Source organism: Barbus barbus, assembly GCF_936440315.1.
Source record: "Barbus barbus genome assembly, chromosome: 29".
Lineage (NCBI taxonomy): Eukaryota > Metazoa > Chordata > Actinopteri > Cypriniformes > Cyprinidae > Barbus > Barbus barbus.
In genome coordinates this window covers 28,022,228-28,037,393 of record NC_136757.1, presented here as the reverse complement: position 1 = coordinate 28,037,393, position 15,166 = coordinate 28,022,228, and the positions used below count along the sequence as shown (strand labels likewise).

Below are 15,166 nucleotides of genomic sequence, written 5' to 3'. Positions count from 1 at the left end.
TTTGCTGCCATCTCTGTTGAAAACCTGGTATTGCAGCCAGGTGCGGAATTATCTTTATTCATATTAAGAAATTCTTTTAACCCCAAAAGCAAACTATGCTTCCTTCGAACTGGTTGTCTTTAAAATACAAATCTTGTGTAATCCCAGGCTATCTGTAATCAGAAGCACATTTGAAACTGGAATATAATTTAATTTCATTCACATGTGTTTCATAAACACACAATCGTTTCTGGATTACAATCCACCATCAAAATGATACATTTAATTATTCCAGCTGCTGTGAGAAAAGGCTATAAATGAGCCGTCACCTACAGGATCCTCACATGTGATAACCTACTAGCCGGGACAACTTCTTTATGTTTACAGACGTGACGTAATGACGCAGTGCCTTGCTCGAATTTCCCACAAAAACCTACCCGTACCACTCAAATTAGAAAACATTATTATAAGCTATCGGGCTAAAGTAAAGCGATAGTTTTGAACACTGGCTGGTTATGTACTTGCTCAAATATTGATTTCGGAGCATTTTTTACCCAAAAAAGTTACGGACTGCAGCTTTAAATTTAAATGGAATGGTTGATTTAGTATTTTACATTTATGAAAATGTAAAAAAATATGAATATATAATTTTATACTAATATAAAAAATGATGTAATATAAAAATCATTTATACATTTTGTGAAAGTTAAACTATTAAAATGTAAAATTATTAGAGGCCATCTTACCTATTTGTCAAAAAAATAGAATAGTTGAATTATTAGTTTACATTAATCACACTTAAAATTTTTATAAAATATAATAATGAATGCATCATCATCATGCTGCATATGCTTAACTTACATCTAAATACATTACAATTTTAAAGTGCACAATGGCATCTTCCCTCATCTTCCACTACTACCTTTCTAAGCTATCAGATTTCTACCTGAACAATAAAAAAAATACCTAGCAGCCTTGCATAACACCCTAGCAACCACACAGCATTGTGTAAACAGCAATTCTGAAGGCAGCAAACAGATGCATTTTTTGAATTTAATCGGTGAAAGATGTTAAAAAGCTAATCACAGGGCAAATAAACTAGAGCGGGGTCAAAAAGTGTTGTTTTTTTTGGTCAGAAGTTAAAGTGGGTCAGTGCGTGTGAGCGTGGCGCTGTGTCTTTAACAGTAATGACAGTAATAATGAGCGCAGAAACCTCCTCCGCACCAGAGGAGTGCTTGGCACTGCTGCACGCCAACACTCTTGACCAGCGCTGCAATTTCATGCAAACCTGCTTCTCTTCTGCTTGTCAGATGGAGGCTTTGGAAATGTGTGAAGAAACGAGAAAATGCTTCTAAAACGGGTTTTAGTCAAAGAAGTTCAGAGTACACTACCAAAAAGTTTTTGAACAGTAAGATTTTTTATGTTTTTTAAAGAAGTCTCTTCTGCTCACCAAGCCTGCATTTACAAAGCAAAGTAAAAACAGTAAAAAATTAAAATAACTGTTGTCTATTTAAATATATTTTAAATGGTAATTTATTCCTGTGATTACTCCAGTCACACGATCCTTCAGAAATCATTCTAATATTCTAATTTGCTGCTCAAAAAATATTTATAACAGCTGAGTAGAATTTTTCAGGTTCCTTTGATGAATAGAAAGTTCAGAAGAACAGCATTTATCTGAAATAGAAATCTTTTGTGACATTATAAATGTCTTTATCATCACTTTTGATCAATTTAAAGCATCCTTGCTAAATAAAAGTATTAATTTCAATAATTTATTTCCGAAAAATAAAATATAAAATCATACCGATCCAAGCTTTTGAATAATATAGTGTACAATGTTACAAAAGCTTTTCATTTCAGATAAATGTTGGTCTTTGGATCTTTCTATTCATCAAAGGATCCTGAAAAAAAATGTAATCAACTGGTTTAAATATTGATAATAATAATAATTTTTAAAAAGTTTCTCGAGCAGTAAATCAGTATATTAGAATGATTTCTGAAGGATCGTGTGACACTGAAGACTGGAGTAATGATGCTGAAAATACAGCTTTGACCACAGAAATAAATTACATTGTAACATATTTACATAGAAAAAAGTTATTTTAAATTGTAGTAATAATTCACAGTATTACTTTATTTAATGCATTTTTGATCAAATAAATGCAGGCTTGGTGAGCAGAAGAGAATTCTTTAAAAAAAAAAACATAACAAATCTTGCTGCTGAAAAACGTTTGACTGATGTAGCTGTGCGTCTTGCTTTGAGTGATGTTAAAGGCTATAAGAACATTTCTGGCACTCGACAGGATGAAATGCACGCCTGTTGCACGGCAGGAGTTTTTAAGGACAGGACTCGTCTAGAGCGACAGGAAAATGTTAGGAAGAAAAATGGAGAATGGCATCAGGACTGTTCTTTAGTGGGAAAACAGTAAATTCATGCAGGTTTGAGACGTGGTTCAGTGGTTTTTAGCACGATTATTGAACCTTCAGCTTATTCTGGCTTTAAACTGCCCGTTTGTGATGTTATAATATCACAGTAAGTAAATCTGAGGGGTTTGGTGTGTTTTTTTTAAAAGAAATGCTCTGCATGAATCTGCACTTATTTAATCAAAAAGTAATATTGTAAAATATTACTATTTCAAATAGCTGATTTCTATTGTAATATATTGTAAAATGTAATTTATTTCTGTGATCTGCAGCTGTATTTTCAGCATCATTACTCCAGTCTTCAGTGTCACATGATCCTTCAGAAATCATTCTAATATACTTGTATGCTAATATTTAATATGATTTGCTGCTCAAGAAACATCTTGATCTTTTGTAACATTATGCATGTATTTACTCTCACTTTTGAGGAATTTGATACCTCTTTGCAGAATTGATTCATCTAAATTTGATTTATTTACATCTATTTGTACTTTTTTGATCAAATGTAGTCATGATCTTTTAAATATTTAATAGGCCTGCATATAACTATTTAAACACATTTCTGTGACACTTACCTGTATGTTATAACCTATATCAGCAATCATTTAATTTTCTATTATTTTTCCAGTTTCATAATGACTGGACATTTTTTTTTCTGTTATAATTTTGTAGTTTTATAGAGATTCACAAAGAACAATGTTTAGCAGATAACATTTTTAGACAAGTATAACTTTAAGTAAAATTTGATTTAAATACATTTATGCACAGGTGTTATTTGAAATAGAAATCTACAAATGTCTGTACTGTCACTTTTGATGAATTTAATACATCTATTTATTTTTATTTACATTAAAAACTAAATTTAATGAAAATAAATTTAAATAAAAATATATTTTAAAATGACCAAATATTTCTGGGTTTCTTTGATATAATGTTATAACTTATAACAGCAATCTATTATTTTTCAAGTTTGACTGGATGAATGTTGTCATCATCATTTTGTAGTTTTATAGAGAATACATTTACAAAAAAATAACATTTGTTTTTTTTTTTTTTTTCAAGTAACCGTAATTTTATAGTAAATTTTGAATAAATCTTTTTTTATGAGTTATACATTTATTTTGACATGCTTTTGTTTCTATTGGTCCTGGAAAATGCACGTATATATTTAAAAATGTTACATATGTGGTTACATTTTTATTTAAAATGTAATTTTCTCAATGTTCAAATACTTTCTCTCATCCAAATATTGTAGTTTGACTTTTTTTGAACTACTCTTACATTATGTTTTTGCGCCTGTCTCAGGTGATCACGGACCTGGAGGAGCAGCTGACGCAATTGACTCAGGAGAACTCTGAGCTGAACCGACAGAACTTCTACCTGTCCAAACAGCTGGACGAGGCCACGGACGAGAACGAGGAGAGACTGCAGCTCAAGCAGGACGTGGAGCGCCTGCGCCGGGAGGTGGCCGACCGAGAGATGCACCTCAACAACCAGAAACAGGTAGAGTCCACACACACACACACACACTCCCGTCGGCAGGTGTGTGTGAGTCGCAGCGGGAGAGAGATGTGGGCTGATTTTAAGAGCCCACTGCAGGTGATGAGCACCGCTTAAACAGATGCCGCTCACTCTGAGAGGATGTTTAGCTGTCATTAGCATCTCGAAAATGAGCGGAATGTAAGAATTTAACACATTAGGGGGTTAAAAGTTGTTCTGTAAAGCATACTGTGAATTTAAGAGTTTAAAACATTCTTTTCCATTCCAAAATGATCATTTACTGAAATTAAACCTCAAAAGTGAAGCATTCAGAATTGTATTTTTTTGCTTTATTTTAGTTCTTCTGGTGTTTAGCAATGGTAATGTACTGTAAATAATAGTTTAGGAATAATAATGACATATAAACTTTGTTCAACAGTTTGAGGTCAGTAAGATTTTTTAAATAAAGAAAAGAGCAAAGATATTCAGCAAAGATGCATTAAATTGATCAAAAGTAACAGCAAAGATATTTATAATGTTACAAAAGATTATAATATCTTTTAAATGTATTTAAAATGTTTAAATACAATTTAGCTTATAAAATGTTATACTCGTCTGCCAATCTCTAAATATTTTTTCTGCTAAACATTGTTTTTTGTGAATGTATTCTCTATAAAACTACAAAATTATGATAGAAACAAAAATCATAGTTATTATGAAAACTGGAAACATCTTGGCTAGTTAAATGATTGCTATTAGAAGTCATAACATGACAAAAATGTATACAGTTTCCACAAAAAATATATAAAAATTATGGCCTGGTTTCACAGACAGGGTTTAGACTAAGCCAGGATTAAACCATAGTTCAATTAGGGCATTTTTATAAGCATGTCTTAGAAAAAAAAGAAACATTACTGGTGTGCAACTTGAGACAAAACAAAGCCACTGACATTTTAAGATCAATCAGTGCAAGTTTCTTTCAGTTGAAACAGCTCAGACTTTTACATTTTAGTCTGGGACTTGGTTTATGCCTTGTCTGTGAAATCGGTGTATTAAGTGTCACAGAAACCCAGCAATATCTGATCATTTTAAAATAGTAATTCAAAGGCCTGGAAAAGTCTTTGAGATTAATCAAATATTAATAAAACCAAATTTGATGTAAAGAAAGGTGAAATATAAAACTAAAAATAAAGTTAATTTAGTTAAATCGAGTTGACAGTAAATACATTTATAGGGCTGTTTTCACAGACAGGGCTTAGGTTAAACCAGGATTAGCTAATAGTTCAATTAGTTTTTATAAACAAGCCTTAGAAAAAAAACATTACTGGTGAGCATCTTGAGACAAAACAAATGCACTGATATATTTTAACATCAGTCAGTGCAACTTTCTTTCAGTTGAAACAGCTCAGACTTGCATTTTAGTCTGAGATTATACCTAAACCTTGTTTGTGAAACCGGGGGATACAATATTTCTATTTAAATAATTCTATTTAAATAGTTGAAAATGTAAATTAAAATGATTTCAAATTATAAAAAGTTATGCTTATCTACTTTTCTACTTTATAAACATTGTTCTTTGTTATTGTATTCTCTATAAAATACAAAATTATGATAAGAAAATTGTCCATTCATTATGAAAACTGGAAAAATCATGCAATATTAAATGATTGCTGTTATTTCTCAGTTAATTTATATAAAGTTATAACATTAATAGTGTTATAGAAAATCACAATTTAAAATGGTAATTTATTGGGCCTGGAAAAATTCTTGGAAATTAAGTATTTAAAAAAAAAAAAAAAAACTAAATGTAATTAACATCATTACATATAATTCAATAAAATGTATTCAAATTAAATCAGAAAGGGACAATAAAGATGTTTATAATGCTACTTATCATAAATGTTTCTTAAGCATAATCAGCATATTATTATGATTTCTGAAGATCATGTGACCCTGAAGACTGGAGTAATGATGCTGAAAATTCAGCTTTGCATCACAGAAATAAATTACATTTTACAATATATTACAATAGAAAACACTTCATTAAATTGTAATAATATTTTACTGTTTTTACTGTATTTCTGACCAAATAAGCCTTAGTGAGTATAAAGAGTATAAAGTATTTAAGAGACGTCTTTCGAAAACATTAACAAATATTACCAAATCCAAATTGTTGGCCTGTCATATATATGGTGATCATATAATTATTGATTCCTCGATCTGCTGACTAAAAATTTATGGAAGTTTGTAATGCATCATATTTGCAGTTTAGTTTCTGTAAAAGCTATTTCTCCTGTGGAAGACATTTATATGATACAGCGTAGTATGTTTTCTTAATTTCTCTGTTTTACGGTTTGAAAAGTGATGACAACACATGAACAGCAAATCACAGCTGTCCTCCTCAGTGCCAAAACAAAGCTGTTTAATAAGCTGGAAAATGATGCTTGTAGGTTCCATTGTTTTGTGCGATGATGCCGCAGCGAGCTGCGTGTGTGTGTGTGTGAGTATGTGAGGTGATGTATGCGCGTGGGACGCGTGTGTAGGTGTGCAGTCCTTGCTGTTGTATAACAGTAGCGGATGGTAATCATAGACGCTGGTAGGAGGCAGAGATGTGTCATATTCTCCCCTCTGTCCTGCCAGCGTTGGACTTCACAGGGGCAAAAGCACGCCGGCTATATTTAGAGACTCTCTCTCTCTCCTTCTGTCTTTCTGAAACCTGGTAATATCCAATCCTGCCGCTGAGATGCACTTCCGAGCACATCTGCCTGATTCAAGACACCCTCGATCCCCCCGCCGGCTCTCTGAGGATCAATTCCGATTGGCAGCGACTCTGAAATCCGGACCTGCTAATGAAAGTCAAAAAGAAAAAAATCTGCAGCTTCCTTTCCACATCTATCAGCATAATTTCAGCGTTACATCCTGCAGTTCCTTAGCTGCCGTCTGCTGGTTTGCAGCAGATGCATTGAATAAGTTATCACTGATCTGTTTCTTTTTATCAAGGTTCCTGCTGTCATAGAAATATGGAAATATCTGGCCATTTTTAAATTGTGATTTCCAGGCCTGGAAAAGTCTTTAAAAATTATTTTAAATTATATAAGAACTGAATAAATAAAAATGTATAAAACTTATTTATTTACAAATTATTTATAACTTTAAAAACCATAGAAACTTGACAGTAAATGTGAATAAAATAAGATTACACTGATTTAATTTTAAATTATTTAAAATTTAATTTTAAATCAAATGAAATTTTATTTGAATAAAATATTCAAATGAAATGTATTTAATTTATAAAAACTTATGTTTATCTAAATTTCCAGACCTGGTAAAATCTTGGACATTAAAATCTTTCAAATAAAATAGACATTTCTATAATGAAAATAAAGGTAAATAAAATGTAACTTAAAATTGTAACTGAAATTAAACAAAATTACGGTTATTTACAATTAATTAAAATACAACTTATTTAGCTTATAAATTTCAGGGCTTGGAAAGTCTTGCAAAATTAATAAAATCTTTTCTATAAAATGGAAACATCTGTAATGAAAATAAATGTAAATAAAATATATTTAACTTTAAATTATAATTAATTAAGGTTTATTTAAAATTTAAGTTAAATAATAAAATCCTAAAAAAGGAAACTTCTCTTATAAAAATTAATGCAATTAAATAAAAAATAAAGTAAATATAAAATCCAAGTAAAATGTATTAAAATAAAGTTAAATTTCTTTAAAATGTATTAAAATAAAAGTATTAACTAGTAAAATGTTATACTCATCTGCTAATCTCTAAACATTTGATCTGCGAGACAGTGTTATTTATGAATGCATTCTCTCTAAAACAACAAAACAATAATGAAATATAGTATGAATAACTGGAAAAGTCAGGAAAAAATGTAATGATTGTTGTTTGAGTAATATTATTATGAGTGTATTTATATGCTACGAAAATGTGATGGTGTGATAGCCTAGAAATGATCCATTTGCTTGTGTGTGTAGAACATCGAGACGCTGAAGACCACATGTACGATGCTGGAGGAGCAGGTGCTGGAGCTGGAGACGCTAAACGATGAGCTGTTGGAGAAGGAGAGACAGTGGGAGAACTGGAGATCTGCCCTGGAAGAGGAGAAGAACCAGGCGGAGCGCCGAACCAGAGACATACAGAGACAACTGGACAACGAGAAGCAGAACAGGTACAGAAACACACACGTCTGCGCTGTGAGAGCTGCATGACAACTGGACGGTGTCAGAGCCGTGGTCTAGCAGTTAGTGCATGACACAGACTCCTACATAATGAGCCGTGAGTTTAGTGGGTTTATGATGATGAAAAAGTCTGTCAAGTCACCTTTGTTTTTATAGTGATTTATATTATACAGACTGTTTCAAAGCAGCTTTACAGTGATAAACAAGAAAATAGTGATTCAATGATGCAAACAAAATTCAATTTTGCTGTAAAGCAAGATACAATAGTAAACAAAGCACTCCAACATAGCTTTATACAATGACAACTGTAAAACATTTAAAACGTACTATAAAACATTTAAATGTATATCATTTGAGAATTGTATTTAAAAAAAGATGAATAAATAAATGCATATATTTAATGTTCATAACCACATTATTTCAGTACATATGTTTAGGATATAAAAAAAATGCTAGCTATGTATATAGCCTTGCTCCAGAAAAATGTTTCCCTTGCATATTGACATGATACATCATTTGGATAATCTAAATAAATAAATTAAATAAATAGATACATTCACAAAATCATTTAGTGGATTTATGATGATGTCAAAGGACTTGACTGCAAAACTTAGATATAATAATAATAATTATTATTATATAACATATTAAATATTTTATATTGTTAAATAATTAATAAATTAAAATAGATATAAATGAAGGCATGATAAAAATGTTGACATTAATGCAAATATAAATGAACGAATGCATATATTTAATGCAAATCAATATACATTATTAAATTAAATGCATACAATTCTAGATTTGTATATAGCCTCCAAAAAATAATTCTGCTGTGATGTTTATATATAACTGCTGGCATTATCAGTGTACAAAATAAACTAGAAAGTGTTAAAAGTTTGTTAAAACTGTTTATTTTTTAATATCCACAGGGCCAGAAGTGTCCATAGTTATATAAGAGTTACATAATGAACGTTAAGTAGCGATAGAAACACTGAGTAAGAGACAGACTGTGTCCAACACTTCTATAACTCTCTCTCTCTCTCTCTGTCTCCAGACTCCGTGCAGAGCAGCGCAATTCTGAGTCTCGTCAGGCCGTTGAACTGGCGGTCAAAGAGCACAAAGCTGAAATCCTGGTCCTGCAACAGGCCCTGAAAGACCAGAAACTCAAAGCTGAAGGTCTTTCTGATACTGTAAGTGTGGCAGTAACATCAAAACATCTGCTTAATGACAACAGGAATACTTATTCTGTATCAGGGTCAGAAATGAACTTTTCCATTAAGGGGCAATATTTACCCTCTTGAATTGATTTCCAGGGGCATTTGTTCCTTTATAAGGGAAATGTTTATATTACCTTATTAATTGTATCTGTGTTGTCAACCCTCTGGTGCTGTTTGGTCATTTTGGATTTTTTCATTAGAATTTTTGGTATGGAATGGTACAAAATGGTTGTGAACATACACACACACACACACACACACACACACAATAACACGGACATGATTTGAAATGGTTAAGTAGTCCTGAAAAAGTCCTGGTATGGTGCCCAAATTCTAAGGTCATTTTTTGAGTTATCAACCTCACATTTTGAACAAAGCTTGTTTAGATTTATGGCTTTAAAAATATGCATTCATATAAAATTTAAAAATGGTATATTTGTATTTTTTTTCCCTAATAATCTTAAACTTCTGTAACTTTTTTAAAACTTTTTTTTTTTCACTTCAGCAAAAATCTGCCAAGTGTCTCATTTAAAAAGAGACCAAACTGAAGTCTGTGCTCCAAAGCATTCAAGATTTACATTTAGGTTGGAAATTTCATTTTCATATTCCATGAATATAATTTAGTAGTATAAAATCACCAAAAATGATCAAATATTTAAAAATATATATATCAAACTAAAATATAACACATTCCGCCACACGAGCAGCACCAGAGGGTTCAATTTAACCAATTACTTAAATTAATCTGATTACAACAATAACAACTAACTGATTAAAGTTGTATGTAAATTATAAATAAAAAAACTGAATTATTATTGCTAATATAATAATTAATATTAATGTAGATTAATGAAATATTTATAAAAACAATTTTGTGTTTGAAGAATGTCATATTCTGGTGTATTCTCTACATAGACAAACAAGTTGTTCCATGACGTTAGTCTAGCCCTAATTATAATCACTAACAAAGCTGTTTACAAGGCAAATTAATCTTACATCGTATCTGAAGTTTGTTGTTTATGCCCCATTTTATTTGCCCTATTATTTAGAATTTGTGGGGCATTTTTGTTCATTTTGGTGGCATTTTTGCCCCAGGCCCCCATTAATTTCCCATCATGCTCTATCTTCATCAGCTGAGCGATCTGGAGAAGAAACACACCATGCTGGAGATGAACGCACGCAGCCTGCAGCAGAAGCTGGAGACGGAGAGAGAGCTCAAACAGAGGCTCATGGACGAGGTGCTTCACTTTACTAGCGCTCAAAACATGCACTTACTGTACCAAAAAATATATATATATTTGAGCTGAAACGTGTAATCATGCATTCTTACCATAACCAGTGTATCTTTTTCCCTCAGCAAGCAAAACTGCAGCAGCAGCTGGACATGCAGAAGAGCCACATCTTCAGACTGACTCAAGGACTTCAGGACGCGCTGGACCAGACGGACCTTCTGAAGACCGAGCGGACAGACCTGGAGTACCAGATGGAAAACATACAGGTGCACACATACACCTGGACCCATGCTTACTGCAGAGGAGTAGCTTTGGGTGTTTAGACTGCAGTCAACCATACTACTCATACTAGGCATGCTCATGCTGTGCAAAGTATGCACAATTATCTGTCCCCAGATCAGCTACTATAGTTGCCAAAATATACAGTTTGCAACCTTAATAGTTCCACAGTGCAGTGCGCTCTACTTGAACTTTAATTTTGAGAGTGATGAATTACACAATAAGTGAATTCTGTCCTCTTTCATTATTTGATTGGATTTACAAAAGATCCTTTTACACACAATTGGTTAAAAAAACCATCAATTTATTTCTGAGATTATAACCATCTACTTACAGAATTAAACAGGCAACATAGTGAGGTGACAGCACCGCAGCATGCTATTTGTAAAAATAAATAACACTATTTGCTGCACTCTATACATTACGTTGTATCAGGATTATTTTAGTATCAATACACAATTATAGCTTTTATTAATATTTAGATTTTTTTATTATTCTGTTTTTTTTAAAATCATGTCTTTTTAATTTCAGTGTTTTTGTAAAAAAAACAAATTCTAAATAGCTTCTATTAATTTTTATTTCATTCAGTTTTAGTTATTTTAGTACTTAAACTAAATGAATGTTGCATTGGCACCTCCCTTTGATGTTTTAATTCAGTTAATGTTTATTTTATTTCAAGTAATTGTTTTTTTTAATGTAAAAAGGTTTGTTTTTAGTTCATGAAAATTAATGACAAAATATATATTGAATAATAATAATAATAATAATATTATGTATATTAATTTTATATAGCTGTCAAAAGTTAGGACACTTTCACACAAAATAATGCAAAATAATATATTATACAGGTTAAAATTGTTGCATACTACATACTCTTTAAAAATAGTATGCATGGCAAGAATGCTAGTGTTCCATTCCAAACACGGAAGTGTGTTCCAATAGCGGTGTGGCTCCCTTTGCAGGCGGCGTACTCTCATGAGAAGGTCAAGATGGAGGGGACCATCACCCAGCAGACCAAGCTCATAGACTTCCTGCAGGCCAAGGTAGAGCACTCCTCTAAGAAGAAAAAGGTCAGAGTCATCCGCTGTAAATTCACTTCATTAACTAATCTGACTAACTGCTTGCTGAGCTGAGCATTAGGTGTCCCTGAAGCTACACACGCAAATAACCGCATACTAACCGCGCCATCTGTCAGAAATCTCATATGTATTCATATATACAGAAGCCCTGAATAAGTGAGTTGTAGAAAGGGGCACCTAATTTGACTGGATATGTAGGGATCGAATGGCAGGATAGAGTCCTAGTGTGTCTGTGAGCGTGAGCCTGGGCGATTCACTTGCTCTTGTGTTTTGGGTGCAGGGGCTGTTTGGCGGCCGGCGTCGAGAGGATCTTCTGGCACTTCTGGCAGCACAGGGACAGACGCAGGGCCCCGCTGCGCCCTCCGTGGCCCCTGTCCCCCTGCAGTACAGCGACCTGAAGGTTGCGCTGGAGAAGGAACGCGCTCGCTGCTCGGAGCTGGAGGAAGCCCTGCAGAAAACACGCCTGGAGCTCAGAGAGGGTGGGACCATCATACTCTGCTTGGAAACTGGTTGCTTGTTTTACAATGAACAGAGACTAAAATTTAGTCAACAATTACACAAAAGCAACATGAAACTTGAATCATGAAATTGTCTTTTTATGTTCCTCAGAAGAAAGTACTTTTTATTTTCAAGATGAGCCTGAGATACGCATAAAATATAATGAAATACAGATTAAAAGCGAAAGAGAAACTTCTGCTTGAAAAACTTACATTTAGCTCTTTAAGGGACATGGTGGTGGGAGGTAAAAATATTTTTCAAATGTTTTGCGTTCCCTTTGCAAGAAACCTTTACGTTCTCTCGCAAAACCAGTTGAGTTCAGACTGTTTACTTTACAGCTTGCAGTGGTTCAAACAGCTCCATATGTTCATAATGGAGCGGGTCATAAGAGTTTTATTTTGAACTTGGACTCGAGTATAAAGAAATGCAGTCAGTGCTTAGTTCAAGGCATGGTTTTGGGACATTCTAAAATGCTTAATGTGGCTTAACATTTTAAAACAATGACATTGGAGGACTAAATTCGATAATAAATACTAATAAAATTATTAGGCTAATATTAATAACCTTATTAATAATATTACTATTAATAAAGCAGAATAGCCCAGAATATATGCAACGCCCTGCACGTTAAGCGTTTTCGAGTCTTCTAAATGTTTTTATGATAATGATGATGAAGACTAATTATATTATAATAACGTTTTTATAGACTCTAAATTACAATATATAACTTACAATAATTGCATTACAATTATTGTATTGATTTATATTAATCAAAGTAAAAAAAATGGTGCTTTCCATAAAAATTAGATTTTTTTTAAGACAATTTAATAAATTAGAATTTTTATTAATGAAGGATACATTCAATAAACAAAAGTAACAGTAAATACATTTATAATGTTACAAAAGATTTCTATTTCAAATAAATGCTGTTCTTTTGGACTTAAGAATAATGCATCAGTTTCACTAAAATATTCGGCAGCACAGCTACTTTTCAAAATTGCTAATAATCAGAAATGTTTCTGGAGCAGTAAATCAGCATATTAGAAGGATTTCTGAAGGATCACGTGACACCTGAAGACTGGAGTAATGATGCTGAAAATACAGCTTTGATCACAATTTTACAATATTACAATACAGAAGTCATTTAAATTGTAATATTTAACTGTTTTTACTGCATTTTTGATCAAATGAATGCAGCCTGGGTGAGCAGAAGAGACTTTTGAATGGTAGTGTAATAAAGGGTTTTTTAAATGACACATTCTATTAAACCATAAGCAAATACACTGTGTGTAGTGTTCTCAGACAGGCTGTTCTCTCTGTCGTCTCACTGTATTCCCTTCTCTCAGCAGTTCAGTTTAATAAAGCCATGGAGCACAGCGGTACCCCAGCCACCCCGGGTTTGGCTCGTCAGCAGCTCATGATGTCCACCAAATCCAACAAATCCCCCGAGCACCAGTCCAGCAGCGGCCTGATGTCGTCCAGCTCCGGCCGCAGGAAGGACGCTGCCAATCCTGAAGGTTAGAAGCCAGAAGCAGAGCTTTTGCAACCTTTTTAATATTCAAAACATAAGCAGAACAATTGTTCTCTTGGTCCTTCTTGCCATTTCATCTCATGCTATGAAAAAGGAAATTAAATCAGAAGCTTATTGGAAAATGTTGATTTGATGTGTATTTTGATGCTGTTTCAATATAAGATGAGGAGGCTCTGTCCTCTGAAGGACTCCAGAAATGTTTTCGCTCATGTCTGTCCACACTCACTGTCCTCTCTGTTGTCGTTTCACAGAAATAAGGAGAGTCACTTCTGAAAGTAAGTTCTTACATAACAGGCTCAGACGGCCCACTCTCAAGAAACCGTGCCATTTGTGTTTGAAATATCAGGATTTTTAATTTATTTAATTATTTACACTCTTATTTCTAAAGGTTACTGATGAACCTTCAAGATGAGGCTGTTATATGCCTAAAAAGCTCAAAATACAGATAAAACTAACAAACTAACATTTGAACTAAATGGTTCTGACATTATATTTGAGAAAGTGTTTCTGACCATAATTTTAAAATGGGGAAATTTATCAAAATAAGTTTCACATTCACAGCAGACACATTATGCATTATTACATAAAGTATTTAGAAAAAACTTTTATATACATACTATTACCTTTTTATTAAACACACATAGACATGAAAAATACATAATATAGATTTGAAAATGTGTGTGTATATATATATATATATAACATAATTGTTGATTTATTATTTCAAATATGTGTTTTAAATGTGACAGTGTTCAGTCATGGAGACACAAATGGCCCCGTTTTTTGAGAATGAAGCAGGCGTCTCTCCAATATCTTTTCTTTCTTATGATCTTTATATCCCTGCAGAGATAAGCTCTCTGTCCAAATCCAAACATATAATTCAAGGAAATGCTTCAGTTGAAGTCTTTTGGCCATTCTACACCCAATTTATTGAACGAACACTTGCCGTGTCAGGTCATCATGGTTTGATGGCTGCAGACTTGCACTCAGGACATCATGGCATGATTGTGGATCCTCAAAGCTCCTGCACGCAGATCTGTCAGGACACTGAGCTTATCTCGTATATATGGCCATACTCCTGCTGTATGCCATGCGGAATGCCAGAACTCCGAAATCCTTGCATGTTTGTACCCAAGCTCCCAATCTGATAGCTTGGACAGTACAGGGAGCTGGTTTCACCCTCTGGTGGAGAAATGTTCTCAGGAGAGGACATTTTCAGCTTGCTTTGGCCTGTTTGCAT

General features: G+C 33.1%; 1 protein-coding gene across 1 annotated transcript in view; it reads left to right on the top strand.

Annotated features, from left to right (window-relative positions):
• Positions 1-15,166, top strand: part of LOC306849360 (citron Rho-interacting kinase-like) — a gene marked incomplete at its 5' end in the record, with an annotated part of 60,005 nt that overhangs the window by 33,590 nt on the left and 11,249 nt on the right. The window contains 9 exons of the mRNA XM_079384318.1: positions 3,712-3,909; positions 7,884-8,077; positions 9,145-9,280; positions 10,441-10,545; positions 10,665-10,817; positions 11,781-11,888; positions 12,178-12,376; positions 13,742-13,912; positions 14,178-14,201. Coding sequence (XP_079240444.1) covers positions 3,712-3,909; positions 7,884-8,077; positions 9,145-9,280; positions 10,441-10,545; positions 10,665-10,817; positions 11,781-11,888; positions 12,178-12,376; positions 13,742-13,912; positions 14,178-14,201 — 1,288 coding nt within the window. The remainder of the gene's footprint in view (positions 1-3,711; positions 3,910-7,883; positions 8,078-9,144; positions 9,281-10,440; positions 10,546-10,664; positions 10,818-11,780; positions 11,889-12,177; positions 12,377-13,741; positions 13,913-14,177; positions 14,202-15,166) is intronic.